General features: G+C 52.4%; 1 protein-coding gene across 1 annotated transcript; it reads left to right on the top strand.

Moving 5' to 3' along the window:
* Positions 1-733: 733 nt before the first annotated feature.
* Positions 734-27899, top strand: CRHR1 (corticotropin releasing hormone receptor 1). The gene is made up of 13 exons (XM_010561356.1): positions 734-775; positions 9240-9324; positions 18333-18452; positions 19697-19782; positions 20838-20944; positions 21306-21426; positions 21622-21775; positions 22027-22087; positions 22979-23051; positions 24214-24299; positions 26098-26233; positions 26434-26475; positions 27737-27899. Exons 1-13 carry the CDS (start codon positions 734-736, stop codon positions 27875-27877), a joined length of 1254 nt encoding a protein of 417 aa, XP_010559658.1. The 3' UTR covers positions 27878-27899.

Genomic DNA, 27899 nt, shown 5'->3' on the forward strand with positions numbered 1-27899 from the left:
ACCCCATCCTTATGGGAAGGGGAAAGGGGCTCTCACTTCCCTTCGCGTTCACCAGCAAAAGGGGCTGCAAAGGGTGACAGCAGGAGGGGAAGCATCCCCTTCCCCCAGTCCCTCTGCCAGAACCCTGGAGCCAAATCCCCGAATACATAAACCCTCCCGCAAATTGCAGCCCCAAGCTCTTTGCATACACACACTGGAGCCCACAGCCTCTGCAGGAGAGCCCACAGCAAAAAAATGGGAGTGTGGGGGGCAGAGAGGGGACAGCGTGGTCCAAGAGGAGCTGGGGGGGGGTAGGTGGGGGTCCCTGGGTCGGTGGGAAGTTTCTGCTGCTAAAGATGCTGAGGGAGGGAAGGAGAAAGGGGAAAAAAAAAATCAAATAGAGTTGGAAAGCACTAGGGAGGTGGAGGAAGGAAAAGGGGAGGAGGAAGAGGAGGAGGGAGGGAAGGGGGGAGTGGGAGGCTGGTGAGGAGGGATGTAGCCCATCGCCAGGCGAGCTGGAAGGTGGGAAGGCAGAGGACCGGCTCCGAGGGAGGTTATAAAAGGCAGGAACGGGTCGCTGAGCAAAGCGGAGGGTGAAAGGTACCTGCCGCCTCCGAGCAGCCCCACCGGGACCCGGACACGCTCCTTTGCACGAAGCCCAGAGGATTTTATCCCCGACGGCAGAAGGAGCCCAGCAGGAGTGGGGACCGCTGCCAACCATGCCCCGGAGAGCTGGGCACAGTGGGAGTTAAGGATGGTGCCCAGCCTGCGTCCTGCCCTCCTCCTCCTCCTGCAGGTAAGATGCTTTTAAGTCTTTTTCTCCCAGAAGGGCCCTTCTGCCTTCCTCCCCATCAGCCCTCCGCACCCTGCACCGCTCGCTTTCTCTGCAATGACTTTTCCATTTCTTTGAAGGAAGGGAAAAGTAAAAGGAGAAATCGCTACACAAAGGGCCCTCAGGAGAATTCCTCCAGTCAAGGCGCGGGGGCTTGGCAAGAGCTCACGATGCCCAAAAACTAGCAGGGAGGGGGCTGGAGTCAGTGAAAGGATCATTAAAGGGGGGGACACTCACAGCCAGGTCCTCCTGAGCGCAGCCCAGCTCTCCCAGCAGCTCCTGCCTCACACCTCCCAGTGAAACCAGCTGCCACCAGTTTTCCTTAGGCTGCTGGGAGGGGGTGGCTGCTCTGGGGGTGTGATGGATGGAGACAACACAAATGCAATGCCTAATTGTACCCCCCCTTAATTGATTTTCTAAAGAAACCTCTCCTTCCCCCCCTCCACGCGAAAAGCATAAGACTTCCCTCTCTAAATTGCTTGCTGTGGAACTGTAGCCACTGCTAATTTTGCAGCTCTGCACAAAATGCAAATGCTTTGTCAGAAGCAATATTCCTCCTCCCCGAGGGCTCATCAAGAAATGAAATGTTCCCAGCCCAAAGCATGTTTAAATCCCAAACCCTAGGGAAACAAGGAGATGAAAAGGTTTCCAGTGAAATCTTGAACGTTATTTGAACAGACCTATGCAGGCAGTTAAACAAAATGATCAGGTTTTTGATTAAACCTCCGCGTCAAAGAGGGTTAAAAGAGAAAATTTGCCTGGCTCTGTGCAAAATGCTGTCTCAGTGGCCCAGTTGTGATGGCAGAGTTAAAAAAGCAGAAAAAGCAAAGGGTCAACCCTCTCTGTTAGCACCATTGCAGTTCATACCCCGCGGGCTGGTTTCTCACTGTGCATCAGTGAGAGCAGGGAGGAGTATTTAGCTGCACCTTTTGGATAGCAAAGTTCTCACCTAAGCAATGAGAAGAGCTGATATGCACCAGGCGACCTCCTTGCCAAGTTGGTGTTGCTTTTAAAAGCTCCTCTTCTGAGCAGCTGTTTTCTCCTATAACTGCACACCCCTAATCCTGCTTTATAAGAGCTCTTCGGTGGTTATATTCCCCGGTTGGGGTTTTGTTTGGTTCCAATGCAAGAAACGAAGGTGAGACAGAGCAGGATCTCTTCCCCCCAACCCAGGTCCTACTTGGCCAGTATGTGGGGACACGGTTGGCAAAGCCACAGACCAGGTGCAATAGGGGCAGGGTCTGAGAAGGGGACAGCCAAGCAAGCATGACAGCTCCCGATAGCTACTATATAAGCAAAAAGTGGTCAGAAAAAAAGCCCAGAGGTGCTGAGACACAGCGCCCATCCTCGGCTAAACCTCCTCAGGCTCAGGGGTTTCCCCAGACATCCCTAGGTGTTCCCCAACGATGGTGTCCTTGTGATGACGGGGGGCCAAATCCTCAAAAAGCTTCCAGACTTTGAGAGCAAAACCACCCCTGTGCTAGGGCTGAGACCAGGAGGGAGTCACAAAAACCAGCCCAAGCAAAGAGAAGTCTCCCCCAGCCATCCCCCAAAAGAAACGCCCATTATACAAAACACCTCTTTGCAGTCAAACTATCTGTTTTTTTCTTATAAATATATGCAAAAAAATTCAGACCGTGTTCCAGCACAGTCCCAACCCTCCCCTGGGGACAGCATGGGCTAAAGGACCATGAAACTCCAGCCTTAAGTGAACATGTCCCTGCAGCCAGGCATACCCACAGCAGCGTCCAGCCTGCGAGTGCAGAGACCTGCAGCAGTCCAGCTCCAACGGAGAGCTCAGCAGGGGCGAATCTCCCCTGCTTGGGCAAATTTTGCAGCCTGAATATTCCTGGGCTGGCACAGCTGAGGTGTTCCCCATGCATCCAGTTTAGCATCGATTTGTCCACCTTGCCTTGCTGGGTAGACATCCCTCAGGGAGTTGGACAGACAGACCAGGAGAGAGGCAGTCAAACTTGCTGCAGAATGCTCTCTGGCACCCTGCAAGTCATTTAAACAAACTAAAGTGGTTAAAAAGAAACAGTTCACCTGCAGCTTTGTCAGGAACTGATGACGCTTCTGGGGCTGATAAAACTGTTTACGAAAGCATTTTATGAAAAAACAGAATTTGATGCTGGGCCTGGGGTAGTTTCCCCCCTCCCTTGATCAGCTCCAGCACCAATAAGCCAAAAAAACAGCCCCCTACCCCTTCGCTGCTCAAATCCTTGCATAAGATGCGGTGCTGCAGTAGCAGGACATGTTGACCCTGGGGATCTCTTCTAGTCCTCGCTTTCCTTAAAGCCAGAGTTGATTCAGCGTGTATGAAATCATCCCCGTGGTTTCGCATCTCCAGTAAAGAAGTGAATGGAAATGGCACAGCCTGCTCCCAGAATAGCTGCTCTATCACCATAGGATGAATATATAGAAATACGATGAGAATAGCCTGCACAGCCGGCTCAACCCTGCCCTGAAATACAGCTCTGCCCACCAGAAATCCTGCACAGGGCTGCCCCAGAAGTTTGTTGCGAGCAACAAGCTCAAGCTGAGGTCCTAGTCTGCAGCATTTAGAGAGGCTGCATCTGTGGTTTTATCTTGGAGAACAGTATTTGGACCCAAAGGAAAGCACAAATCATTAGCACGGGGTTCCTTCAACAAACAGAGCCCAGGAGCCGTTGTCCAACGCTTGAGAGCTGTCACTCATGAGCGGGTGGCTCTTTCTGAAGATGGTATAACATACCCAGAGGCCCATCTGTTGTTTTTTCTTTTTTCCCTAACTGTATTTTGAGCTAATAGAAGAGACCCTCCTTCTCTGCAGAGTGTCCTGCTTTATCAGTGAGTCACCCACCCAGAAGCAATCGCCTCCATTCAGGTGGCAGAGGGCAAAGGGTGTTGGAATTTGCAGATCATAGTCCCTCTTCCACCCTGAAATCCTGTACTGTTTGCCCTGGAAAGGCAATGGCAGATGCAGCTCTGGTGTGGCCAAGCTTTCCCTAGCTGTGAATGCAGATAAACTGGAGGAAAATTACAGGTGAATTAAATGGTGGCTGTTCAGCCCAGGTGATGGATGAGGGAGGGGGCTTGGGGCAGCCAAGATGTGGGTCTTGGGAGACTGCTGGGGAAGACAAATCTCCAGCCCCAAAATGAAAATATCTGTGAATGCACATGGGTCCCACATGTACAATCTGCAGGAGAGTTTAATACAACCACCTTAGAAAAACAGCCCTCCCTTGTGCTTGTGTCCATCACTCTAACTCTTCTTTAGCAGCCTTTGCTCTGGCAAATCCGGATGCCACGGGAGCTGCTTTGATTCACACAGTGTCCCCTTCCCTGGCTTGTTTGTGCCTTTAGCTTCCAATATCCAAATGCCGTTATTCTTTTTTTTACTTGTCTCCAAAAATCCATGCCCCTTTTGATAGGTAAATGAAGTCAGAATTATTTACGGCAAGCGAGAGAGGCCAGAGCTTAATCCAGAAAAACCTTTAATTGCTCATAAATCAGGTTTTACAGGGCATTCATTTAGCCCCGATTGATATTCTTTTGTTAGGATCTGTATCCAGCATGCTCAGAGAGAGAGTCCAAACAGAATCAATACTCACACCAAAGCCTCTGTCTACACACAACAGGGGCTAGCCCTCTAATCTGGCTAAATTCATAAATTCACAGATTTTAATGCCAGATGGAGGCGTTCTCACCGCCTGCTCTTCCCCCCTGAGTAACATCAGCCACAGAAAATCCCCCCGTGGCTCTTGCTTTGAGCCTCGTTCTGCTGCCTGCACTTTGCCTTGATGCCTTGACGCTCCCAGGGCTCCTGATGTGGCTTTGCATGAAAGCAAGTGAAGGAGCTTGTTAGTAAAGCGCAAATCTTGGAGAAATCTTGAGCTCAGGGGGTGGCAAAGCAGGTCACTGTCAGGGCTAAGGCAGGGGGCTGTAGAGGGGGTCCTTCATGGGCCAGATGCTCCCTGGGGCTTTCATTCATGGCTTGGACCAGGGATGGGATTTATCCAAGTGAAAGCCCTCAAGGTGGAGGTGGTAAGAAGCTCATCACCTGCAGAAGACGGTGCCTGTAAGTCAGAGGAGACAAGGGCAAAAGGGATCCCCCACAGCGGAGGGAAGGCAGGGGTTAGGGAGGGCTGGAGGCACCCTGGCCACCTCCAAGCACATTTGGGTGGGCAGCTCTTTCGGTCAGGCTTTTCAAGGCTACCTCCAGCCTGCGGCTGCGGTGTTGGCAAAACATGCCACTCCATGCTTTCCCTTCCCACGCCACTGATGTTGCTCTGCCATCCGAGGTTGGCATCCAGCTCTTTTAGCATTCGCTGTGTTTAATGCCCAAAGCCTGACACCTTTTTCTGCAGGCTTGGGGCCAAGAGCAGTCTCGATCCCAGCCTAACACCCCAGGGAACCCCAGCAAAGGTCCAGGGCAGAGACGGTGCTCAGCCTTTCGCATGCCCATGTGTCCCAGGAGGTCGTTCTTCCACACCAAGTGTCGCAGGAGGCAGCAAGCCCAGCCAAGCTGGGGAGCAGAAGTGATGGATGAAAAGGTCCCTACAGCAAGGACAACTCCAGGGTGGCTGGTGTTGACCCCCCTCCCAGGGATGTCTCAGTGGCCATCACCATCCATCGGTCCCACTGACCTCTCCAGCTTTGTGCAAAGCCACTGGCTCACGCTGCTTCATCCTGCTAATCGTTCCGCTCTCCAATTACAGCCCTGTCGGCAGTGGAAAACCCAAGCCCCATCTTAGATCGCTAATTAGGCTACGAGCCATCTATCTCACTGCTCAAAGTTGTCAGCCCTTCCTGCCATGCAGATCCAAAATTGTTTGAGGCAATAAAATATCAAGGGGGGACAAGCCTGTCTCTGGGTAGTATGGTGCAGGGGGTTGATGTTTGACTCAGATGTGAATATATTAATTAATATCTGTGGATTGCTTTGGAGAGGGAAAGCACTGCAGGGGGACATTAATTCCTAATTGTTATTAATTGAATTGTGCTGCTAGGTCAGTGGCAGGTCACAGAGACTGATGCTGTGCATGTGTGTGTGTGTGTGATTTTGCTGCTCACTCCCATACCAGCAGCGAGACCCTCAGCCTCCTCGTACCGAAGAGCTGACACTGTCTCAGCCCACTGTGCTGCATCTCCTGGCCCAGGGGACCTGCCACCCTGTGCCCCTCAACGGGCACATGGAACGGCTCCAAAAAACCCAGTGGCATTGCATCAGGACATGGCTAGTGGGTCCAGATAGGAGCAACCTGCCCCACATGGTGCAGCACAGCCGGAGCAACCTTAGGCAAGTGGTACTCAGTGCCTCAGTTTCCCCTCTGGGACAGCCTTGACTTGGTGGGTGGTGGGACACCAGTTGCAGCTGGTGTTTGCCATGTGTGGGATGGAGTAAACACTGAGGCAGCATCAGGTTTTGGTGTCTGAGCTGTGCAGCGAGGACTGGTGGGGGCCGGCTGATCCCGCTGCAGGAAACCTGGGGGCAAAAGGAATGAGCTTGCTGCTCGCTGAGTTCTGAGGTTAACCCGGCACCACTGGTGTCTGCTGCGATGCCTCCCCATGTGTAAAACAGAGACGTTAGCAGAGCCTAGAAGGGAGCTGGACGGATGCTGAGGCAACAGCAGGGGAGCCACTGGTGGCTCCTGATGAAGGAGAAGCTGCTGCCAGTGTGGGGCCAGTATGGGTCCCAGCAGAACTATCGACCCCATGGGAGCAACGTCCTGGGCTGACCGGGACTTCTGTGCGAAGAGGCTGCTTCTAGAAAAGCAGATTGCGTTTCTTCCCCATGCAGCTGAATGCTCAGCTGAAGCTCTCCAGGATTTTGGCAGCCTGAGAGAGGTCACGGAGGTGTTCTTCACCGCAGAGCATGATTTGCCGTAGCCTATGTCAAAGCAGGGCCGGGAGGGCAGAGGGACACGGCCCTTCTCTGGCCCGAGCACGACCCACTGCTGTTTTGGGGCTGTTGAGGCATGCTTGGCTCCAGCCTGGCCAGCCTGGGACCTGCTGGGCACCATGTGGCATCTCATGGCAGCGATGCTCTGGCAGGTGAAGCTCTTCATGGATGGAGCTTTGACCTATTCTCTCTGCAAAGCCTGGGGAGGGGATAAAGTAACATGCAAAGGGCAAAATAGATGGGAGCCTGACCGTCAGGGTACCAGATCAGGATGCTTTTGGCTTGTGCAAATCCACCTGCAGCTGCCACCTTCCCCAGCTTATCCCCCTCGAGCTGGGGCTGACGGGAGAGGGGAAAAAGCTCTGCCTCTGTCAAGAGCATTGGCCACATTGCAGTGAGACAAGACTCAGAGCCTGGTAAAAAAGCTGTTAGGGTTTGTTGTATTTTGGGGAACCTTTTTTTTCTTTCTTTCTTTCTTCCTTTCTTCCTTTTGTAGCTGTTTCAGCTCATTTACAAAGCCTGCAAAGAGCCAGAGACTGCACTCCATCCATACCCCCCTCTAGCTGTAGCTTGGTCCATATTGCTGCTCAGTGCCAAGACCTCTCCCTGTGTCTGGAAGGAGAACGAGCACTGCCAGGCTGGAGCAGGCTGCGATTGGGAGAAACACATCCAATTAACACTTGAGAGCCTGTTCTGGTAGGCAAACCATCCCAGCCCCTTTTGGGAGGAACCCTTTTGTCCCGGCTACCTGTGCAAAGAGCCACCAGGTCCGGCGGGCACCAGCTCCAGGCATCAACGCAGAGGGGAGCCAACCCCACTAGCACATCGCTTACACCGTGGCTGCAGTTTGGGTGGTCTCAGCTTTTGGCAAAGAGACCCAGGAGGTGCCCAGGTCCTGCAGGACCAGCACAACAGGGGCTCCATGCAGAGCCTGCGCTCAGGGCAGGGTTTTGCTGCCGGATCCCCTGTGCCATCTGGAACAGTCATAACAAGGAAGCTATTCTCAGCTCCATTTATATGTCTGCCTGACATCTCTCTTGCTGTCAAAACCAGCTTCCCAAGACAGTAAATAGTTGTTTGGAAAAGAGCAAGTGGGTGCTGAGCTTGTCTCCATGTCTGAATAAATCCTGCTAATGCTTTGATAAGGTGCAGGGGATTGCTGGATGTGCCAGCAAGAGCAGCCGGTGTTTATATGGCTAAAGAGCAAGAGGAGGACCGTCTTCTCCCTACCCAGAGCAGTTTTGAAGGTAAATGGCACTCGGGAAGGGAGATCAGGCACAGGGAACCAGCCTGGCCAGTGGAGAAGGCGGCGGTTGCTGCTCATTATATCGGCTCAGCAGAGGACGGTGTCCAAGCCTACTGCCTGGGGAACTGGGAGCTTGCTTGCAAGTAGAGGAGGCTGCAGCCTTTCCTGCCTCCAGGCTCAGGTTTGAGTTTCCCAAGGGATCTGTATGTGCTTGTATTTGGGGGCACGGCTCTGCCGTTCAATCAGTCAGCAGGGAGCTTTCATCCAAGGGGTTTAGTCAGTCCTTGCAGGACAGGCTTGGGGTGAGAAAATTGGAGTTCAGCCTCATCCACCATTGGCATTCATCTCCTGAGCAGGGAGGATCAGCCTGTGTCACCGTGCCACCCACCTCTGAGCCGGAGGAGAAAGTGGGCAGCTGCTCTGGTAGAAATCTATGTGTTTTGCAAAACAGCAGGTCCCCTCCTTCCCCCATCTGCCTCCCTGGTGAACCTTGGGTCTAACAGCACCATCCCTCTGCCGTCTTCCACTTGCAATTGCCTTACTTGGTTTTTGTTTCCCCAAACCCCTGCAAAGGCACAATAATTCAGTAGTAGTTTTTCCAAAATAGCTCCCCATGCAGATGGAGTCCATGGTTTTCACTTGCAGCAGAGCTGCAGAGCCACCCGGGAGCTGCTCTGGAAAGGGATGGGATAGATCCTGGTCGATGATTCCAATGCAATGCGAAAGTCAGTGTTTGCAGACAAGCCTTTCTCCTGAAGAAAGGCTTTAGCCAGACCCGGTTGACTGTGGATCAGTTCTCCTTAAGGACGTGTATTAACATCTTCCCACTGACAGCTTACAAGGCTGTGATTTCAATAAGGTATTGAAAATCTGAGCGTGGTGTCAGGCTCATCGTGTTTCCCCTGTCTGCTCTCAGGTTGCAAAGGTGCTAAAACTAAAAGTGTTGATTAAATTGCTAAATAGCAGAAGCTTCGCAGCCCGGCAGGGGCTGAGCAGGGCTGCAGTATGGTTTGCTGAGGGGGATATTTGGGGCAGGAGAGGATCGGTGGGTGGGAAACGGAGCAGAGAGCATCAGTCCCACAGCCCCAGTCTGGATAAGCCCAGTTCCTCTGGGCTGAAAAACCCATTCTGCAAATGGGTACACGTCCATCGTGCAGCTTTGGGGGGTGGCATCCACAAAGACACGGACAAGCTCAGATCTGACCCACCCACTGCCATGTCCAAGGAGGGACTGTGGGCTGGGGAAGCAGCATATTACACACATAACCCTGCCTGTGGTTTGCTCTCTCCCCATGCAGGCATTTCTCCTCTGGGATAGCCCAGTTGCAGCCTCCGTCCAAGAGCAATACTGCGAGAGCCTGCCGCCTGTCACCAACCACACAGGTGAGTGTCCTGCATCCCCAGCCCACCCCAGCCATCCCCAGAGGACCCCAGTGGCAGGGGTGGCTGGAAGAGGGTATAGCAGAGTGTCTCTGGGCTGATCTGCAGCTGCCTGGCTCCTTTTTGAGGGGAGGTGGGATGTGCTGAAGCTGCATTGCAGCCCCACGCTGGCTGCTGCAGCAGCCTCTTTGCAGGGTGACAGTTGAGGCAGGTTGAAGATACAGAGCTCAGGAGAGCTAAAAATAGAGAAAATAAATGTCTGTTGGGCTGGGCTCAAGGGGAACATGGGCAAAGAGACGTCTGCCCGGCCCCTGCTCCCACGCTGCCCATTCTCTGCCATGCCCAGGGACACCAGGACCTTCGTCCCCTATGTCCACCCCCTCTGCCATCCCCCTGCCCAGGGGTGACAACTGGGGGTTGTGACTTTCTGTGGAGACCATGTCACCAGTGCAGTGTGGCCACCATGTGCTCAGGGCTCGGCCACCCTCTGTCCCCCAGCGCTCCTAAATGTGTGCCATTGAGCACTTTGGGAGGCCACCAGCCCCGAGGAGTTTTGGGGACATGGCTGTGGCCAGGGCTGGCTCAGCTGAGCTGGGTGAGACCAGCCAGGTCATGGGCAGCTCACTCCTACTCAACACCCGTACATGGGTTTGCATCCAACCAGGTCAGGCCCAAGATGTGTTTGTGCCAAAACTGGCTTTTAGCCTGTATTCAAGATGTGACTTGGATGTCACCTCAGCAGTGACAGGTCTGGTTCAGTGACAAGTTTTGGGGGAGGAAAGGTGGCTGAGGGAGAGGAGAGGAGCTCACAGGGACAAGGAGAAAAGTCCTCCCCAGCTCAGGGATGCAGCAGTGTTTGTTTTCCCACGATTGAGTGAGGACCAGAGCAGGCACAAAGCAATTGCCCAGTTTGCCCTGATCCCTGCTGCTCGAGCAGCTTTCTCCATCAGGGTGATGGATGGCCACAGAGGCCCGGTGCTGACAGATGGCTGCCTGCCACCCGGCACCCATTAACAGCAACATTAAAAACTCCTTAAAAAAACACAGCTTGGCACCAGCTGATTCAGTGCCTGGCTGAGCCCAAGCCACCACTGCCCTGCAAGAAGCATCCCCAGAGCAGCCCCAGCCCAAGAAATGGAGGCAGAAAGCCAAGGGAGAGTAAGGCTGCCGGTGGAAATGGAAACGCCTGCGTGTCTCTGGCCTGGGCACAGTGCAGACAAGAAACCTGGTCATCACTCATGTGCTTTGCTCCCTGAAGGTTTCACCACTCTGCTCAGCAAGGTGGTTGTCCTTGGCTATGTTAGGCTGTGATAAGAGGCATTTGTTTTCTTCTTATTCACCTCCCCTGGTGCAACATGTGTCCAGCTCTGTGGGCTCTGACCCACAGAAGCACCAGCCAAGCACCGCAGGACCCTCTTGCCATGCACGGACCAGCTGGTGGCACAACCCAGGGCAGCAGGCAGGTCCCAGAGCCTCCTCGTGCCCAGCTCATGGCCTTTGCCACCCACCGCTGGAACGTCCTGAGGACGCCCAGGGGACAGGGCAGAAAGCAGGGAGAAGTTCTGCCATGGCTTTGCTGATGGATATGCCCTGCAATCCCTGCCACCCTCAAGCAGTGGGTGCTGCTTTCTGCAAGGACCGGGCTTTGCTCAGTAGGGATTTATTAGCGTGATTCCAAGCAGGATTTAGTGCACCTCAGTGCCCATCACCCTGGGACAGGGGAGCACAACACATCAGGCTTCAGATCTGCAAAATCTCCAGCGCTTCCGCGCATCCGACCTGTCATCCCCGAGTAACTCATTAATTTGGGATGGGGCTGGCACATGTGACAGCCGCTGCCAGCTCGAGGAGGGGGCTTAGAACCAGAAGTAGAGATGAAACTAATTGTCTTATGTCTGCTGCTTGATAAGTGGAGCTCAGCGCCAGCCCTCATCCTTGGGGTCCATTTAAGCCCTGCCTGATTCAAGCAGCGATTCCTAGGGAGGGATATTTACAAAACTGGAAACTTTGTTTCAAGGCTATTTAACATGGAGAGTTGTTAGGATGACGCTAATGAGAATTGCAGCGAGGCCAGGAGACTTAATTTGTTAATGTCTGCATAACCCTTGGGAAATGGCACATGCTGATAACACGAGCCCAGAGGTCCTCCAGCACGCGGCTCGGCAGGGCATCAGTTGGATGCACAAAGGAGCCCTGCCTCATGCCCGTGTGCAGCATCCCTCCTCCGAAAAAATAGCCCAGCGTGGGCTCGCCTCCTCTCTCGGGTCACCAGTCCCTTCATTATTTAATCTCACACTTTTTAATGAGGAGGCATGGCTGGACAGTGATATCACCAGGGTGCCAGCACTCTCCAAGGCACATGCACTGATCTGGAAAGGTTTCTGCTCACAACAGCGTAGTGGAGACAGACCTGGGGTGGTGCTCACCGGGCTCATGGGGTGCAGGAGTTGCAAGCAAATCCTCATCCCAGGAAGCAGAGCAGCTGAGCCCCACAGAGCTCCCTTATCCTGCCCTCTTATCAGCATTGATTTACCCGTCTTCCTCTAAGCACACTGTCCCCAACGCAGGGTGATGTCCCTTGGCATTCAGGCTCCCTGCACAGGTGTGATGGTCCAACCTGATATTTTAGGTATGCATCAAAAATAACTCTCAGTGAGTCCCTGATTCTGGCCACTGCTGGGACACGTGGGCATCCACACGCAATTGGCCACTCCGTTAGAAAGGCTGCTTTCCTCCGTAGCAGTGAATATTTTCTCCGCCAGGTAGAAATCATATCAGGCTGGACTTGAGGTCAACGTGGTGCATTAGGAAAGTCGGGTCGGCTGCACCCCCAAACATCTGGAAGCCAAGAAATTCCCAGATTAGGTTTGAAAAGGAATGCAGCAAGGATCAGCACCCCTTGTGCAGGATGGATAGGTTCCTATCCCGAGGGCTCCCAGCCTACAGATTGCCTCAGACCGCAAATTGTCTTCCTGATGATTTCAGCTCCCCAGGGTCTGTGCGCAGCTGCTTCTTGCCTCGCCTTGCCCGTCACGGAGGTACAAGGTCATCTCACCCATCGGGGCAAAGCATCCCCTGCAGCCACAGGACCGCTTCCCATCGTGGCACTTCCCTGGGAAAGCCTCTTCCTAATTAATAGATGAGGCTTTTCCAAAGCAGCCCAGAAGAAAGCACTTGAGCGGAGTGAGCTCGGAGCGCTCATGGGGTTGTTTTACCATTCATTGCATTCAAGCTTGGATCAGCCCAAGGAGTTGGCACCCAATTGCTAATAGCCCCGGCTGGTCCTAGCTGCACGATTCACTCCTTTAAGCTGTTAAACTGTTGTCAGAAGAAATGGTTATCCTCAACCTCATGTGTATGCTCAGGAAAGAGAGGGGAGCACAGCTGATTCCTTCCTGGGAAAGAAATGTTTCCTGCCACTGCAAGTTCACCTCAAGCAAAGGGAAATGACACCAAAGCTAGGCAGAACTGAAGAGAAATATCTTTTTTTTTTTAACTGCAGGTTTTTATAAGGAAGGAAAGGGAGCGTAGCTTTGCATTTAAATAAAGCAAATCAAGTTGTCCAGTTATAGCAAAAGCGTGTGGCTGAGAAGCACAGGAGAGCAGCGAGCGATGAGAGCATTTCCTTCACAGGCGCTTTATCAGACAGGTTTGGAAACACGCTTCACAGCGGGTGACAGTTTGACCAAGAGACTTTCCACCCGCTCCAGCTCGGCTCCCCAGACCGCTGACGCTGCTCCAGCAGTCCCTTCTCATGCCGCTGCTGTTTCATTCACTCACTGACTCCCCTGGGGAGAGACTGAAATTTAAATTCATAAAGGTCAAATTAACAACATCAGCACCTCTTTTCCCTTCGGCCTCGTTGGCATCTCTCCCACCAAGGCAGAAATATTAATAAAAGAGCTGAGCAGGGGCTAAAGGGGCAGCAATGAGTCTTGGCAGGGACTCAGCACTGAGGGAGAGCAGTGATACTGGGGCAGGTTTGGGAACCAAAAAATGCGAACTCACCTATATGGAAAATCATAGTGGTTTAAAAGTATACTAGTATCGATAAAGTCATCCTTCTCCATCATCTAGGAAACAGGGGTGTCAATAGAAGTTTGGTTATATTCATAGATTTTGTTGTAGTGGAGGAGGGAAGAAGGTGATGAGGTTTTTCTGGTAGGAAACAGTGTCCTGGCACATCTCAGCGTGAGCAGCAGCTACAGCAGTTAAACTGTACTTTGGACTGGATACAGTAAAATCGTTGCCAGCTACTCTGTTCAGTTGTAGCCAAACTAGAAGTCTTTGCTAGGAAAACTCTGCCAGCGAGGGATTATGATTCTTCTCTCACCCACCAGCAAAGCCCAGCCAATACCAGGGAATAAGCCACTTGCTGCTATCCTTGGTAATAACACAACTCCAACCACCCTACAGGTCATATCAGGAGAACAAGCTATGCCCCAAACTGAACCCACTACATTATATACTCAATAAATAGATATGCTCCACAGAAGCTGTACATGGATCAGTCTTAAGTGATGACATTGAGCAGATGCATCAAATACCAATGGCAGAAGCTAGGTTTGATGCCTCCTATTTATTCTTCTCCAGAATAGCAGCAAAGACCCAAGGGGACAGTCAATGATGGTGAATAGCAACAAGCTGAAAATTCATTACAAAGACACTTTGCTATCATAACACTTAATTAGCCTGTGTAATTATTTTACATTGAGGAACATGGAACTTGAATGCTTGGGAGGATTGCTGGGGATTTTTTAAGGACTGGACTCTTACAAATATAAATAGAAACACCCAATGCCACTGAAAGAAGTGCTGGAGGTAGAGTGTGAACAAGGATCTAAGTATTTTGAGGCAACCACAGTTGCTCCCAGCCATACTGAGTACCCAACCCTGACTCAGAGGGAAGGCAAGTAGCTCCACCACCCCAATTTCAAGCCTGCATTAACAGAAATTGTCCCCCAGTGCCATTTCCCTCAATGCCTCAGGGTGTTACTCAAGCATTTAGCACCCAAGTGGCTCCGCAGCTGGGATCCAGCCAGCCCTCCTCTTGAAATAAGGGCATCCCCCCAAAGGCCCTTGCTTTGGGGCAATAAGGTGTGAAATGTCTCCTGCTGCTCCACCAGCGTGGTGGAGCTGCCTGGGAGGGACAAACAACCTTTTGCGTGCTGGCTGCAGTGAGTATATTTTGATTAGATGTGGAGTTGAAGCCCTGATTACCAAATGCCAATGCTACAGCAGGGAAACCCTCAAGGAGCCAGAGGCTTCAGCCTGCTCAGTCACCGAGGACACCAGGGATGGACAGAGATAACTGTGGTTGAGTAAGAGCTCAGGACAGGTAGAGATATGAGCTAACACCTTTCAGCTGTTACTCAGCCTCCTGGGACACCTTAGATAAATAACCCCATCACTCCCAACCACAGGAATGAGTCTGTGATTCAGATTTCTATCATCTCTCCTGGCCCCTTTGCGTTGCACAAGGGGAGAGAGGCTTCGCCCTTCAAGCAGCCGGAGTGTTGCTGGGGGCACAGCAGCAAGCCAAGATGCTGCACTGGTGCGTAGCTTTGCACCGTGTGAGGTGAGGACATGTTTACCAGCACGGTTATATCAGCACAACCTTTGCTTCAGTCTTCTTCATACCACCCTAGCAATGGTTTGATGGTACAATAACACTTCAGAACTCCTGGCATCAGCTCAAGAGCACCGTGGCCACACGTCTGGTGGTGCTGGCCCAGGATAAACACACTCCATCCTCTTCAAATTTGCTCAAAATCTTTTGGCAGATTAGCTGGGACCGGAGAGCTTTACACTACCAGGCTTCACACGGCTGCACGCCTTTAGCTTGGAGCCATCTCAGGGGCCTCTGCGAGTGGTGGAAGCAGGCTGGAGAGGGATGTTTTATATAAACAGGAGGGATATTGCTATAGTTATCCTGAGACAGTTATTGTGATATAGTTGTCTCAGTGTAAGTCCCTGGACAGGCACTTTTTTTCTTCAGAAGAAAGGAAATGCTTTATATTGCTTCAAAGCAGCACAACCCAAAGGAAATAGGGTGAGAAGTGATTCGAGTGACTTCCCCGATGCCACATTCCCCATCTCAAGGCAGGACCAGCTCCTTCCTACCCCAAATGGCGTGTTTCTGCATGGGAGGGAGCCGAATCAGGGGGACTGGGTACAGTTAGGAAATTCATTGACCTTTCTTGCTGTAAAGCTGCAAAGACCAAAACTGTCTGTGCAGCCAATGGTGCTGAGAAAGCTGGAGCAGATGTCTGCAGAACCTGGGGGAATAATTCCCCTGCAAATATGGATGGGCCACAAAGCAGATATGAAAGCATTTAGCACTGATACATATGATTTCCATGCTCAACAGTGCTCCGCATACTGGGACCCGCATGCCACCGGGGAGCAGCTGGAGCAGACGGTCGTGCTGGGCAAATGGGACATCGCAGCCCTCACGGCACTCTTTGCCTTTGCTGTTTTACTTAACCCTTCCCCAGCAGGACATTTTTTTTCTTCCCTGTATGCCAGAGAGAGCAGAAAGAGCAGCATCTGCTTTCTGCAGCTTTTCTTCATCAAGCCTTTCTCAGTGTGAGCCCGGGAAAAATATTACAGCCTCCCACCGGATTAAAAACTGGTGGGACAGACCTCAAAATGCTGCCTACAGCGGTGCTGGGACAAAGCCTGCTGTGCACAGGGTGAAGTCCCAGGAGCCTCCTACAGCCTGGCTGAGCCTGACCTCTGCTCATCTGACGGCAGCCCCCAAGCCCAAATGTCACCCCACTCCAAAACCCTGACCCATGGGACAAGGAGGGGGCTGACCTCCTGGTGATGCTGCTCCACCTTCACCCCGCATCCCTGCCGTGGTGGGGCTCCAAGACCCATCCACTCAGTTTGTCATCTGGTGGGTGTCCATAGCACTTTAATGGGAGGGCCAAGCAGCATTAAATCAAGTGCCTTGGAGAAATGCGGAGATATTAAATCCAGACTTGAGCAGATGTATAAGAGAACGATGCCACCTTTGTCTGACCACATCATTTCCATGAATCTATCTTGGTTCTGGTTATTAATGGCATTGCTGTGGTTTTGTTTTACTGATGGAGAGTACCATTGCTACTGCTGCCCTCTGGCTTTGCTGATTTTTAGTTACCGAGTCTTCCTGCTTGTCCTCCCTGAGCAGCCTGCATCTGTGCCCCAGCACAGCCCCTGGGATGCAGGAGGGAGACTGAGACATGAGGGAATGGGGAGAAATTGGAATTTGTGCTTAGCCCCACTGGTTACAGGGAGCGTTTTCAATGACTGCGTGAGCTGCTTGGGGCATTAGTGCTGTGCAAGCCCCATTTTTATGTGCCGGAATATTCCAAGTGAAGCTTTTCCTATTCCAGATATTCAAGCAGCTTCTCACCTGGGTGGATTCCCAAGTGGTGAGTAGGGAGAGCACTTGCAATTTAACTTTGTCCTTAATTGAAGCAATTACCAGTTGTCTTTTCTCCACCTGAATGAATATTATCATAAAATTTTAAACAGGGACTTCATTTTCTGTGACCCTCTGTATCTCTGTCAAATTTGGGTCAAAACAACTAAGGAGCTCAAAAAATGCTAATGGATGCAGATAAGCAGAGACACACACAGTACATGTGATTAAATGCACCTTGTTTCCTAATAAATACAGGCTTAAAACAGTTAACTTAAAGTGAAGGTTGCCGCAGCAACCATACACATTAGCAAAGCTAAAAGCAAAGGTCATCGTTGAAATTAATTTCTCACTACAAGCTATGGAAGGCAGCAGGTAATGTTCACCACGCTCTGATGCTTCCCCAGCTCACATGCTTGGAAGTTGTTTTCCCTTGCGAAGATGTTTGAAGAAAACCCTCCTTTTCTTTGCACTGAAAATTTGCTCTGACAACATCCCAAGAAACTAAGGAGGAAATTTTTCAGATAATCAATGAAAACAAATATTCCCCCATGAAAACCTTTGTCATATTCATAACACAGTATTTTGCTTTTGTTGCTCGGTCACTCTTTAGCCAGCTCTATCCATAGGAAGTTTCAGGAAAGGCATTCAAAATACAACCATCGTGTCCGGGTGGAGAGGAAACGCTGTGTTCTCGCACCCAGAGAACTGTGAATTGGGGTGTTTTGCCTTAGGAAATGGCAATGTCTGCCTCTGTGCCGGCAGCACAAACATTTCTGGTACCCCGGAGCGGTTTGCACCGAACTCTGCCCCTTCCACGGACTGCTGCCCATCCATCTGCTGCCTGTCAAGGATTGTATTATATGGATATTACAGCCGTTGTGCTTCCTACCTCACTTTGAGATGTAGCTAGGACATATTTAGCTACAGTACATGTTGTTCTAAATATACACAAATTATACATAAAAAAGCCTGCAATCTGGCCTACCTAATGCTTACGTTAGCACACTTGTGTAGCTGGGAAAAGCACACAAGTCCTGCTTGAAATCTGAAATAGCAGCAGCAGACTTGGAGTTTTCTTCCCGGGAAAGGCTGGAAGAGACCAACGGGAACAGCTAGGAAGCAGATCTTGCAGCCAGGAGGTGTGAGAGGGTTGGAGGGGCTCTGATGAGCATCCCACCAGCACCACTGGGAAAGACAAAATCTGGCTTATTGCTTGCTGTGGCGGGGCTGGATGCCAAAGTCATGCTTGAAGAAAGGAGCAGGGCTGGAAGACCAGAGCCAGGGAACCCCAAGTTGAATGGGAAGCCAGGTCAGAAAACCAGGTTTGTGCCAGAACTGGGCTTAACCCAGGTGCTCAGACAGGACCAGAGCAGTAGTCATGGCCAGGATGGATCAACCAGCCCTTGGGGTCTCTTGGCACAGACCCTGTTTGCTGTCTGCCATGAGGCTCTTCTGGGGGCTGAGCTTGCAGTGACCCATCAGCTCAGCCAGGACTGCAGCTCCGGATCTCCAGGCAAATCTTTACCCTTCAACAGCTTGGAGGTGGCCCACAGTGGCCCACAGACCTCCACTAACCCTCTACCCTTTTTTCTCGCAGGTCCCCAGTGCAACGCCTCGGTAGACCTGATCGGCACGTGTTGGCCCCGAAGTGCAGTGGGACAGCTGGTAGCTCGCCCCTGCCCCGAATATTTCTATGGTGTGCGGTACAACACCACGAGTAAGATGAGCAGCACTGGTGGAGACGTGGTGGAGGAGGGATGGGGGAGCTCAGAGAGCCACGTGCATCAGGGGCTGCAGGGGCACGAGGGACAATATATCTCTGGGAACAGAGCTCATTGCGGGGTTTGTGGGATCCATCAACCAAAAAAGAAAAAAGCCCTCATATCCCAAATTTCAGGGAGGGTGGTTTCAGAACAGCAGCTTTATAAGCAGGTCCTCCTGGACATGCCCCTGCGATGGGGGAGAGGGCTGATGTACCCATCTTGGGGACAGGGGAAGAGGAGTGAGCCTGCCCTGCTGCTGGACGTGGCACAGAGGTCTGCAACACCCAGCTGAGCAAGGACGGGGAGATGTTGCGGCTCATGGCGTCCCAGCACGGGTGACTGCATTGTCGCTGCTGATGACGTGCTGGGAGCAGGGGACAAAGCAACAGCACTTGAAAAGTGCCCGAAGCCATTCCTAGCACACAGTTGAGCTTCTGACCACCCAAGAGCTGCTTTCCATGAAAGAAACACCTTGCTTCCCACAGAAGACATCAATTTTTCCATCCCACACCTTTTTGCCACGGTGGAAGAGCGCATGCATACGGCTCCTGCTTTGTGGTGTCTCTCATGCTGTTGCAGGAGTCTCTTTGCATTAATCCATACTTGTGCCTGCCTAAGAGCCATCCTCATCCTTGTCCCATCCCATCGCTCTGATGAGGCTCACAGTCTCTCCTGCTAATAGCAGAAGCCCAGCATCGCCCCAGTGCTGGCATCAGCCTGGTGCTGACACTAATCGGAGACTGCTCCAGGGCTGTCGTGGCCGTTCCTACCCAATTAGCCTTGCCGCTCGCCATCCTTGCTGGGAGGCAAAGAAAACTAATGCGGGGAGAGAAGCGAAAACTTCACGCTGCCGTTGCGGCAGGATGGCACGTGATCGCTCGAGCAAATGGCACAGAGGAGTGGAAAAGGAGAGTCAAACTCGTGCTGCTCCCATTGCATCTCAGTGGTGGGAGGTGTCAGGGTCCCCCAGCACCGAGGGGCAGAGCTGGTGCAGACCCAAAGCTCTTGAGCGGGTCTGAAGCGTTCCAAGGATTTTGGTTCTGCAACTGCAACCAAGGCAGCATCTGAGCTGGCTTCAAAGCAAAAGATGCCACTGGCTCGATGCCAATGACCCCTGCGTTAGTGACAATCGTCAGGTCACAACTTTGTCCCCATCCCTGCACACCGTTAACCCTTTGACAGGCACCTTCTCTTTCAGATAATGGCTACAGGGAATGCCTCGCTAACGGGAGCTGGGCAGCACGGGTCAACTATTCCCAGTGCCAGGAGATCCTCAGTGAAGAGGTAGGACCTTGGTAGCCCCTTAGCCGGGATCTTAGCAGAATGGTGAGGGACAGACAATGGAGTTTTGAAGGGCAAACAGCATCCAGGTCAGGAAAGGCCCAAGGGAGCTGTGGGCTGGGTGTGCAGCAGCATCCCAGATGTAAGGCTGCATGCAGCATATATGAACCCCTTCTTGATCTGCATTTTCATTCTCTGCCAAAAACAAAGCCACGCCTGTTTCCTTTCCTGTTAAAAATCCACAAGAATTTGCAATGTGAGGTCTCCTGGCCCCAGGACCGCTGGGTGCAGATCAGCATGCCCTCTAGCCCCATCACCCTCCTCCTGCTCTCTCCTGACACAAGCACTCAGTGCAAACCCCGTCCCTCCCCGCTGGCAAAGAAATAAAGGAGGTGTTTAGGAAGCTAAAAGGGATAAAAAAATGGGGGCCAAGAATTAAAAGCCCCTGAGTAGGTCAAGCCACTCCTCAGAGCAGCAAGAAGAGATACTGACTGTTCATTTGCAGTTGATAACCACCTCTGGTATTTAAGATGCTGATATCTCTTGCCAGGAATGGTTTTCTCACTCAGTTAATTGCTAATTCACAGGTTGGATGAGGGCCTAACAGCAGGAGAGATCAATTAATTTAATTATCACTCACACCTTCCCCAGATCCCCTGCTCCCTCTGCCCAAATTCATCGCAGCCTCTCAGGTGCCCCCAGGGCAGCAGGGAATGAACTGAGACACCAGATGTCAGTGAGCTCAGCTGAATTACAGCAGGATTTCCCCAGAGGAGGGGTTGGGGATGTCCCAGGGCTGAGCAGGGGTGATGTAGTGGCAGCAACCATGAGCTGCCCTGGCATGGAAATGCCTGAGCCCTTTGCAGGGCCAGACCGGTGCCTCTCCTGTCCATGTTAGCCCCATCTCCACTGTCCCGCACCAGGTGGGCTGCACTTACTTTCCGAAAAAGCACCCAAGTTTTGCAGTGCAGCTCTCAGAAGTGATACGGTGGAGGAGGTGGGTTTGTGGTGGTACGTGGGACTGCTGCTGACCCCCCTTCCCCATCTCCCCCCACCAGAAGAAGAGCAAGCTGCACTACCACATCGCCGTCATCATCAACTACCTGGGGCACTGTGTCTCGCTGGGGGCCCTCCTGGTGGCCTTTGTCCTCTTCATGCGCCTACGGTGAGTGACCTGACCCACTGCTGTGCTCCTGCCAGGGCGCAAACCCACGGAGGTCACCCCACAGCCCTTGGGCTGGGGACGGACCCAGCCCCTGTGTTTTGCCGTGTCCTCCCCCACAGCCATCGCTCTCCAGTCTGGAGGGATCGTGCCTATCTCAGGCTTATTTTCCTCCTGCTGCTTTTTTAAAGCAGTGGGTTATGGAGGCAGAGGGTCCTCCTTGGTGCCTTCCACCTCCTGGCCTTGGTCCTGCCCACCTCACCCAGGGCACGGCCCCAGCAGCTCGCCCTTGGGGTCCCAACAAACAGCCCTGTCCCCCAACCATCCACCACCCTCTGATGGTCCCTTGTCCCCCTCTCTCCAGGAGCATTCGGTGCCTGAGGAACATCATCCACTGGAACCTGATCGCAGCCTTCATCCTACGCAATGCCACGTGGTTCGTGGTGCAGCTCACGATGAACCCAGAGGTGCACGAGAGCAACGTGGTAGGTGCAGCTCTGCCAGGCAGCCAGCCTGAGCCAAATAGGGCTGCCTGGTGGTTGATGGACAACCCAAGCTTGTGAGAAACATGGGTTCAATTGCTCTGTTGGGGTCCGTGTTGCTCTGCGCACCAGTTTCACCACTGTAATGCAGAGCTCTGCTCCTCACCCTCCGTGTCTCCCTCCTAACCCCCTCGGCAGGTCTGGTGCCGCTTGGTCACTGCCGCCTACAATTACTTCCACGTCACCAACTTTTTCTGGATGTTCGGCGAGGGCTGCTACCTGCACACGGCCATCGTGCTCACCTACTCCACGGATAAGCTGCGCAAGTGGATGTTCATCTGCATTGGCTGGTGTAAGTACCAGGATTTCTCCTTCACCCTCTGGGCACCCAGGGTTTTAGTCATGAGTGATTCCCACCTCCATCCTCTGCTCCAGCTCTTCTTGCACTCAAATAGCTGCAAAAAGGCTGCCAGAAGCAGGAGGATGGGATTTGCTTGACCATATCATCTCACCCAATGGTTTGCCTTGGGTGAGAAAATCCCTGTTACAGCATGATTTTGTGGCAATGTTGCACCCCTGAGACTCATCTGTGTTCATCTGCAGGTATCCCCTTTCCCATCATCGTTGCCTGGGCCATCGGGAAGCTGTACTACGACAACGAGAAGTGAGCCTGATTGCTCTCATTCCCCATTCTCCTTTCTATCCCAATTCCCCAGAGATCAGTTGTGCCAGGGGCTGTGGCAGGCATGGATCCTGCCTGGAAGGGCTGACACCAGGCAGGGTACATAGAAAGGGTGGGAGGAAAAAAAGATAATATTCTTCTGTTCTTTCTTTTATCCCACCTTTAGGCTCTCTGCTGCATGAGCCCTGCCTGCAGCTGCCTGCCACTGCATTTTTCTCTTCAAAGGGCAAATGAGATTTTTAAGGGGGAAAAGGCAAGATTAATCAAGAGCTCCTACAATGTGTTTGCTAAATGGAGCTGGGATTTAATCTACCAGCAGAGATATAAACTACCACCACCTGAGCCATTTTCACAGAGACTTGCTAATGGAGGTCTTAGCAGGCACTTGAGAGTTCATCACGTGGACTGGGAAGTTAAAAGGAGCCCATTTAGATGAATGGCATCTTGTCTTGTTTTTCAGTGCTCGTTTTGCCCCCTGACTTCAGCAGCCCTGTGCTACCCACACAGGCACAGCACTGATTTAACAAAACTCAGCAAGGTGCTCCCAGGACACGGATACACCCATGTGAGCTCCTGCAGGGTTTGCTGGGGACAGAGCCCACCTGGACCTGTGTGCGTGTAAGGTTGTCCCTGCTCATCCTACAGTAACCGGTTCCCATATCCATACAGGATCCATAAACATCCCCACAAGTCCCTATGCACCTCCATATACCAGGTTCCCGGGGAAGCTATTCTATAGTGGCTACAGCAGTGTAAGTTGTAGTGCTTTCACCCTATGGACAGTGACTTACAAAGACTGTGCAAGGACAGGAGTAAATCCAGATCACTCATGCTGCAGGCTTGTCTGCGACACCACTTGTCCTTGCCTTGCAGGTGTTGGTTTGGGAAGCGAGCGGGAGTTTACACCGACTACATTTACCAAGGCCCCATGATCCTGGTGCTTCTGGTAAGAGCAAAGTGACCTTGCTTGCTAAATATAGGGTCCTTCCTGACTGCACGTGGGATAAGGCTCCTCCTGAACAGGGTCTTGCCCCCTCCTTTAGCTTCGCCCTGCTGCAGCTGGTTATGCTGCTCCACAGCAGCAATGCCACTCGCCCTGCAAGCCCGGCTCCCCTCACCCAAACTGTACCTTGAGCAAATTTGGGCACCTAACCCACAATGAGAAAGAGCGTGCATGAATCCTGCTGGCTTGGGTTGGGCTAGAAAGGAAGCCTGGAGACCTCGCTCTGATAGGGATGCTCCCATCAACAGACTCCCACATGCATCAGCAAGTCCCTCCATCCCTGCCCTGGCAATATTTGGGGGCAGGTGGGTGCTTTGCCAAGCATTCACGGAAGCCTGGGGACCTCAACTCCATTCCCTGATCCACATCACTTTGCTCTTGGCCCTGGGCAGAGCAGTGATGCTTGAACCAGGGGTCATACGAAGCATAATTTGCTGGGGCTTTGGCCTTTTGGGAAGGGACAAAGAAGAGCAGTGGTGGCAAGTCACAGGCAGTAGTGCCAGGGGTTCAACCTGTGATAGGAGGGGGAAAGCCATGCACAAGGTCCCACAGCTTTTCCTCCCCCCTTGCCCAATGCTGAGAAAACCCAAGGGAGTACTAATCACCAGCACCAACTGGCCTCACTGAATAATTGAGCCTGCTTCTCATTTCCCAGCCCGTCAGGTAGCCAGGCCACTTCTAATTTGTGTCAATTGTGCTCAGCTCCCTGTGCCGCCTTCCCGTGCCCTCATTAGCAGTTCGGCAGCTGGGAGCGTGGCCAAGTGGCTCCTTGCTGTGATGGCAGCCACTCTCCCAAAATCCGTTCGGCCACCTTATATTCCTCCTCCCCCTCCAATGTCTTCACCTTCAGCCCTTTCTCTAACACTTGCCCTTCCTCACCAGTCTCCCGGTGTGCCCTACTCCCTTGAACAAACTCCTAAATCTTATTGCTAAAGTGCTTTAAAAATGATAAATGCAGATGTCCTGTTCCAGTGCATGGAAGGCAATAGATCAGGTTCAAGAGGAAACCTTCCCACTTCCCCTGGCATGGCTCATTGCCTCTGCTGAGGAAATGGGAGGAAATGTTGGGAGAGCAGACACTAACCAGGTGCCCTCTTCCTTCCAGATCAACTTCATCTTCCTGTTCAACATCGTCCGAATCCTCATGACGAAGCTCCGAGCTTCAACCACGTCGGAGACAATCCAGTACAGGTAAGAGCGTGAACAACCCTGCAGAAAGCAGACCTAGAAACTGCATTAGCATGATTAGGGGAGATAGGAACAGCCCCATCAGCCAAGTATCAAGGAGATGGGTGCGTGGAGAGGCATCTAAGAGCACCTCAAATGCTTTTTGGAGACACTTGGCCATTGCATCTGGGGCTGTTGAAAAATCCTGGCCGGTGAGAGCTTTGCAATGGAGAACATGGATGGCTGGGTTCGCCTTTGAAGGGAGCTGTTGGGAGCTGAGTCTCTTTGCAAAAGCCTGTTTCGGTGGGACCCGATCAGCTCGCCAGGCTCAGAGCTGCAAATCCTGGCACGGAGGTGAGAATTAGATGGCCGCTTGGCAGCAAAGCAAAGGCCGAGGAAGGAGTAATGAATCGATGCCACCCCAAACACCTCCTCGCGAAGCCGCAAGAAGGCAGCACAAGGCAGGAAGATTTAACCCTTCCCTGCTGGGGCATATTTTGCAGACAACTTGGGAGGTACACAGTCAGAGCAGCTCTCTGAAGTACCTGGAACAGGAGAAAACACCTCGGTCTTCATCAGTGCTTCTCTCTGGATCATTTTCTGGGCAGGAATTGGGGAATCTCACTGTATGCTGGGTCAAGAGAAGCAGGTTTGGGGTGGAGAGTGGCTTTTTCAGCTTAGAATGGAAAAATTCAGATGTTATCATTGGGAAATGCCAGCTTTCCTCATTATGGAGTATTGAGCTGGGATGAATGATTCAGCTTGGGGTGAGCAAAGATAAAGGTTATTGAACTAGGCTGGTTGGCCTCAGTCAGCAATTTTGAGAGACACTTGGTTTTCCAGTATTTGCCTGATTTTGGCAGGGAAGGTTTTTCACCTTTGGGCAGAACAACATTTTCATTTCCCAGAAACATTTAATGGGACAGGAAAACTTGGAGAGTTTGGTAGATTACAAACTGTGCAGTCCTGCCTGAACCAGGCAAGGGACAGCCCTGGAGGGCTCCTGCTCACCTTAGATAACGGAGTTTGGTAAAAAGCTGATGGATCTCCCACTACCATGGCTGTTCCCCTGGGGAAGAGACACCAGTGCATGTGCCATCCCATGATTTCCCAGCCTGAAGATTCTCATGTCCTTGGTTATTTCCAGCTCCTCCGTGCCATCTGCCAGTTTGTGTCAGAGGCTGTGGCTCTCCTCCCGGTCCATGATGCAGCACAGTCCCTGTCCCCATCCCTGCCCAGCCCAGACCTGCCAGGGATGACTTTTCCTGTTTTCAGCTAATGTTGGAATCTGTCCATTAACATGATTTTTAAGCAGAAACTGTTGGCTTGGCATTGTTCTTGTCCCCTAATCCAAACAAAGGAGATGCCAAGCCCCGAACCTTCTCGCGCTCTCTTGTATCAGCACTATTGCTTTTCACAAACCGCACTTGTAATCTCATCAAGAAAAGATCAAATTAATTAGCTAAGTTTTTCATAAACCCATGTTGAAGGGTGTGAATTATTTTACCCTCCTTAATTCCTTTTTAATCGAGCCTTAGATCAGCCAAGCAATCATTTCACACCAGCTCAAGGTCAGGCCTCCTCTGTCCACTGCCCTTTTCTGGATGGAGAAACCACAGAAGGTGCCCAGTGCTCAAACCAGCCCAGTCACTTGGGAATCACACTGGAAAACAGGTCAACTCTGCTCTGTCTTCCCCCGGTCACTGGTTTGCCCAGACCCAGTCAGACCAGTCCCAGTCATGCTGGTGCTGGGAGGGAGATGGGGAGAGTCGTCATGCCGAGGGCTGCACTGCAGCAGCTCAGGTCCGTGTTTTCTCCCCAGGAAAGCAGTCAAGGCCACGCTGGTGCTGCTGCCCTTGCTGGGAATCACCTACATGCTGTTCTTTGTCAACCCAGGGGAGGATGAGATCTCCAGGATCGTCTTCATATACTTCAACTCCTTTCTGGAGTCCTTCCAGGTATGGTCCTCAGCACTAGCTTCCATCCCAGTCCCCCACCAAGGGATGTGGAGGAGCTCATCCTGGCTGATGCCTTGCCCTGCTTCTGCCCCCTCCCAAAACCAGACATCCCCAAACCCAGGGTTGCTCCAAAGCTCCTGAGCCCGGGGCTGCCTGCTGGCCATAGCTCTGTGGTGACTCTGCCACTTGTCTCCTTCCAGGGCTTCTTCGTCTCTGTCTTCTACTGCTTCCTGAACAGCGAGGTGAGCACCGGGTGCTGGGGGGTGCTTGGGGGGTGGGAGGGGGGTCTACACCCTTCCTTGCAAGGAGACACAAGCTCAGCCTCAGGCTCTGCCTCTGCACAGGGCTTGCAGGGTGCTGGCACCCAATTCCCCAGCTGAAGGCATTTGCTGATCAGATTTGGTGCTTTACCTCCAGTTCCAGGCACATCTGCAGCCACAGGTTATGTCCAGATGGGAATGGCTACTGTCGGTCTCCTCCTATGGAGGAGGAAAATCCACCCCCGAGAACAGATGCTCTAGGGGTGCACCCGTGTGATTTGGTGCAGCAGAAGAGCCAAGGGTCCCCCCATCCCTGGGAAATCCTTCCCCAGGGTGATCCCCATACACACCTGGGTACCCAGCCCGTGGACGAGGGCATCTCCCAGGCTCTGACTCAAAACACAGACAGCAGAAAGCAAAAGAGGTGAGAGTAGAGGCTGATCCTGGGGCCAGTCATTTGAGCAGCTCTTTCCCCTGCCTTCTCCCAAATGCTCTTGCACCTTTGCTGGCTTGGGAGAGTTTGCCCCAGACAAGCTTGCTTTGTTACCAAATCATATCTAATTGATGCAGGAGGAAAAGGGACAGGACCAGGGCTACCTGGTGACCCAGGAGCATATCACACCATGCAATTCATGGTCCTTCATCTCTTGATCCCAGCTGGGCTGGCTGGGGATTTCGGTGTTCACCCAACCGCACCGTCTCAGCCGTCTGCATCCAGTGGCCATCTCCCAGGGCCATCCCACGCTGCAGTCAACGCAAAGCCATTTCTTCACTATTTACCTGCCACACAAAGCGCTTGGGCTGTTGTAGGGTGGAATTAAGGTTGAAGAAATGCCACTAGCATGAACCAGACAAGCCATAAAACCTCCTCAACTGTCGCTCGCACCTTTCCCAGCCCCTAGCAGCATCCAGTGCAGTGTGTAAGATGCTGGCTCTCCTGCAAAGCCCCTGCTCAGATTTATTTCTCCTTCTTGTTTCCATTTTGCGCTCAAAGGCACAGTCAGTTTGGTTCATCTCTCTTCATAGCTGCAAGGGCTGCATTTCACCGGCACGGCGTCAAACAAGGGTGGGTGCCCTGGGAGGTGACAGGGGTTCCTGGGACCCTCCCAGCCCCAGAGAGCTCAGCAGGGTTTCAGTAGAATTTTAGGTTGAAAGACTGAGGATGAGGATGGCTGGTGCCTCTGAACAACTTCAGACAGCTGCATGGTGACTAAATGTCCCCTCCTCTGTCTCACATCCCCAGGTCCGATCAGCTGTACGGAAGCGGTGGCACCGATGGCAGGACAAGCACTCCATCCGTGCCCGTGTGGCTCGGGCCATGTCCATCCCCACCTCCCCGACCCGCGTCAGCTTCCACAGCATCAAGCAGTCCACGGCTGTCTGAGCTGGGACCGAGCTGCTGTACG

The sequence above is a fragment of the Haliaeetus leucocephalus genome, unplaced genomic scaffold (assembly GCF_000737465.1).
Source record: "Haliaeetus leucocephalus isolate CR32 unplaced genomic scaffold, Haliaeetus_leucocephalus-4.0 Scaffold144, whole genome shotgun sequence".
Lineage (NCBI taxonomy): Eukaryota > Metazoa > Chordata > Aves > Accipitriformes > Accipitridae > Haliaeetus > Haliaeetus leucocephalus.

Excerpts from the sequence above, each read along its gene's own strand:
- CRHR1 (XM_010561356.1), top strand. The coding sequence starts at position 734 with ATGGTGCCCAGCCTGCGTCCTGCCCTCCTCCTCCTCCTGCAG. Across the intron at positions 23,052-24,213 it reads CCATGATCCTGGTGCTTCTG|ATCAACTTCATCTTCCTGTT; the intron begins GTAAGAGCAAAG and ends TCTTCCTTCCAG. Across the intron at positions 26,476-27,736 it reads ACTGCTTCCTGAACAGCGAG|GTCCGATCAGCTGTACGGAA; the intron begins GTGAGCACCGGG and ends TCACATCCCCAG.